Below are 2,623 nucleotides of genomic sequence, written 5' to 3' on the forward strand. Positions count from 1 at the left end.
CCAGGACATACCTTCTAATTTCGACGTGATTCTTCCACTACCTCCAGAATGTCTTGTCCCAAGAATTTCTAGCCTTCTTGGTAGAATTCTACAGTGAATCCGTCTGGCCCTGGAGCTTTATTCTTCTTCATCCCCTTCACAATCTCTTCCACTTCTTCTAGGGTTGCAGCTCTCATGAGAGCTAAGTTCTAGTCCCTGGTGATCAGTTCAGGGATTTCATTACAAATCCTTTCTATAGCTGCTCTTCTATTGACCTGGGGTTCTGTAAGGAGGTCCTTGAAATGATCTACTAGATTCTGCTCCATTTCCTCATGTTGGGTTAAACGTCTTCCTTCTTCATTGGTAATGGAAAAAATTTGGTTTCTCTGTCTGTGCTGGATCATGGCTTGATGGAAAAATTTCATGTTTCTTTCTCCTTCTCTAAGCCAGTTCACTCTTGATTTTTGTTTCCATAAAATCTCCTCCTATTTTCTTCGTTCTTCTATTTGGCTTATTAGTATTCCTTCCTCCTTAATTCTTTCCTCACTTCATCCTTCTGTGATTATTTCTTGTTGAAGAGTTGCCATTTTCTGGTCTAATATTTGTTGTTCTTTAAATATATTCCCAAATTCTTCCCTATTCCATTTTTTTATTTTCCCCTTAAGCTCTTTTAATTTTAGTTGGAAGGTCTGCATTCTGCTTCTGCCTTTTTGCTGGCTCTGGTTCCACCATTCCTCCACTTTTGTCATGAAATTCTGGTCCCTAAGCCAAAAAGCTTCGAACCTGAAGGGGCGTCTTTTAGGGCTTGCCTTAATATCAATTTCTAGTTGTATCGGCCAGTGATCTGAACCCATTCCTGCTAAGATCCTTGCTTCAAGAAATATGTCTCTACTAAGAATTTGTTCAGATAGTAGGAATCTGTCCAGTCTTGAAGCGATTTGGTTTGTACCTCCTCTTCTGTTATTCCATGTGTATATCCCGTTAGTGGTAGATATGTCCACCAATCGTTGTTCCGATATCATATCACCAAAGGCTTCCATGTCCGGATTTGTTCTTCTCAAACCCCCACGTTTTTCCTCTAGGGTGGTGATCATGTTAAAGTCACCCCCTACTATCCAAGGTAAATCTGGGAATAAACCTCGAAGTGTTCCTATCTTCTTGAGGAAGCTTTTGCGTTCTCCTGTTAGATGGGGACCATACACTCCTGAGAAAAGGATCCATTCATTCGAACCTATGTTCCGGAATTTTCCTGAGAGGATTCGAGGCAAGCTTACCCAATTTTCAAATTGAACTTCCTCTATATTCCAAAGAATTGCCAAGCCTCTTGCACTACCTACAGCATCCTGTCCCATTACTCCGTAATGGAGTTATCTCTGCATTATTTCCTTCAGCTTCTGTTCACTTATTTTCGTTTCCTGAATAATCATTATGCTAGGTTTGTCTCTTTTCAACCTGTCTTTTAAGTATCTCTGTTTCCCCCTACTGTTTAACCCTCTAATATTCCACATTGTTCTTATCATTTTAAAAATTTAATTGGTTGTTGGAATACCTCTAATAGAGGTATAACCCGTCCTGAGTTGACTAACATTTCTCCAACTAATTGGATGGTTTCACTCATAGTTCTTCTCCCTCTTTTCCTCCCTGCTTTTCCAATGTTTCCTGCTTCCATGCTTTGTCCTCCTTGTGTTCCTAACTGTTCTAGTTGATTTGTTGCAATTGTCCCTCCTTTCTCGTTGTATTTTTGGAACATTTCCTTGTATAGTTGTTTTTGTACTTCCGGAATGAATCTTTCATCTAGATGATGCCATTCTTGCAGAAGTGTCTTCACAACTTGTTCTTCTTCATTTCCTTTTTCCTTTTATGGGTCTATTTCCATTTCAGATAGGTCTTAGGGAGTTCCAAATTTTTCTCCTGCTTTCTCTTGTTCTGCTATAGTTTGCATCATGTCTTTTTCTACTGCCCTTTTTGTAGGTTCCCCTGGTTCCTCTTCATTGGCTGCCTTCTCCAATTCCATTTCCTCCTCCTGAAGAACTCCAAAATTGTTTTGTTTTCTCTGATTGTTGTTTTTGCAGTTGATTTTATATGGATGGATCCTTTTTGGGATTTCCTTCTAGTAAGCACTTTCGTGAACCCTTCGTCATCTTCCCTGTTTGGCTCTGTCTCCTTTTGTTCCTCCTTCCCTTGTTCTGCTACCTCTCCAGATGCATTCAAGGGGCATTGTTTAATAAGGTGATCGTATTCATGGCATCTTCGACATCTAAATGGGATATGCTCATAATCCACTGGTTGCTGCCAGATCTCATCATGGTACTCTAGTTTGATATACTCTAGTAGTGGTTTTGTGATATTAATGTATAGACAGATCCTGGCATAGAATGTGTATTTTCCCTTTTTGGCGGTCTCTTTCACTTTCACAAATGTCCCAATCATGTTTCCTATCCCTTCCAGAATCTCTGGATCCCAGAACTCGATTGGGAGTCCAAACAGTCTTACCCAGATAGGCGCCGCTAGCATTTTCTCCTTATCTGGGTTATAACATTCCTCCTAGTGCCTTATGAATAGTCCAACATTATTCAGGAAATATGGTCCTCCCTCAAAGATCCTCTCCTTATCTTCCAGGCTAGTGAAAATGACTGTAAAAAAA

General features: G+C 40.1%; 1 protein-coding gene across 1 annotated transcript; it reads right to left on the minus strand.

Annotated features, from left to right (window-relative positions):
• Nucleotides 1-527: 527 nt before the first annotated feature.
• Nucleotides 528-1,331, minus strand: LOC149244265 (uncharacterized). The gene has a single exon (XM_089371487.1). The coding sequence runs from the start codon at nucleotides 1,329-1,331 to the stop codon at nucleotides 528-530; it is 804 nt and encodes a 267-aa protein (XP_089227613.1).
• Between the last annotated feature and the right edge of the window lie 1,292 nt (nucleotides 1,332-2,623).

Source organism: Pinus tabuliformis, chromosome 8, assembly GCF_031772625.1.
Source record: "Pinus tabuliformis cultivar Carrire ecotype Pingquan chromosome 8, CPIR1, whole genome shotgun sequence".
In the NCBI taxonomy this organism is placed as follows: domain Eukaryota; kingdom Viridiplantae; phylum Streptophyta; class Pinopsida; order Pinales; family Pinaceae; genus Pinus; species Pinus tabuliformis.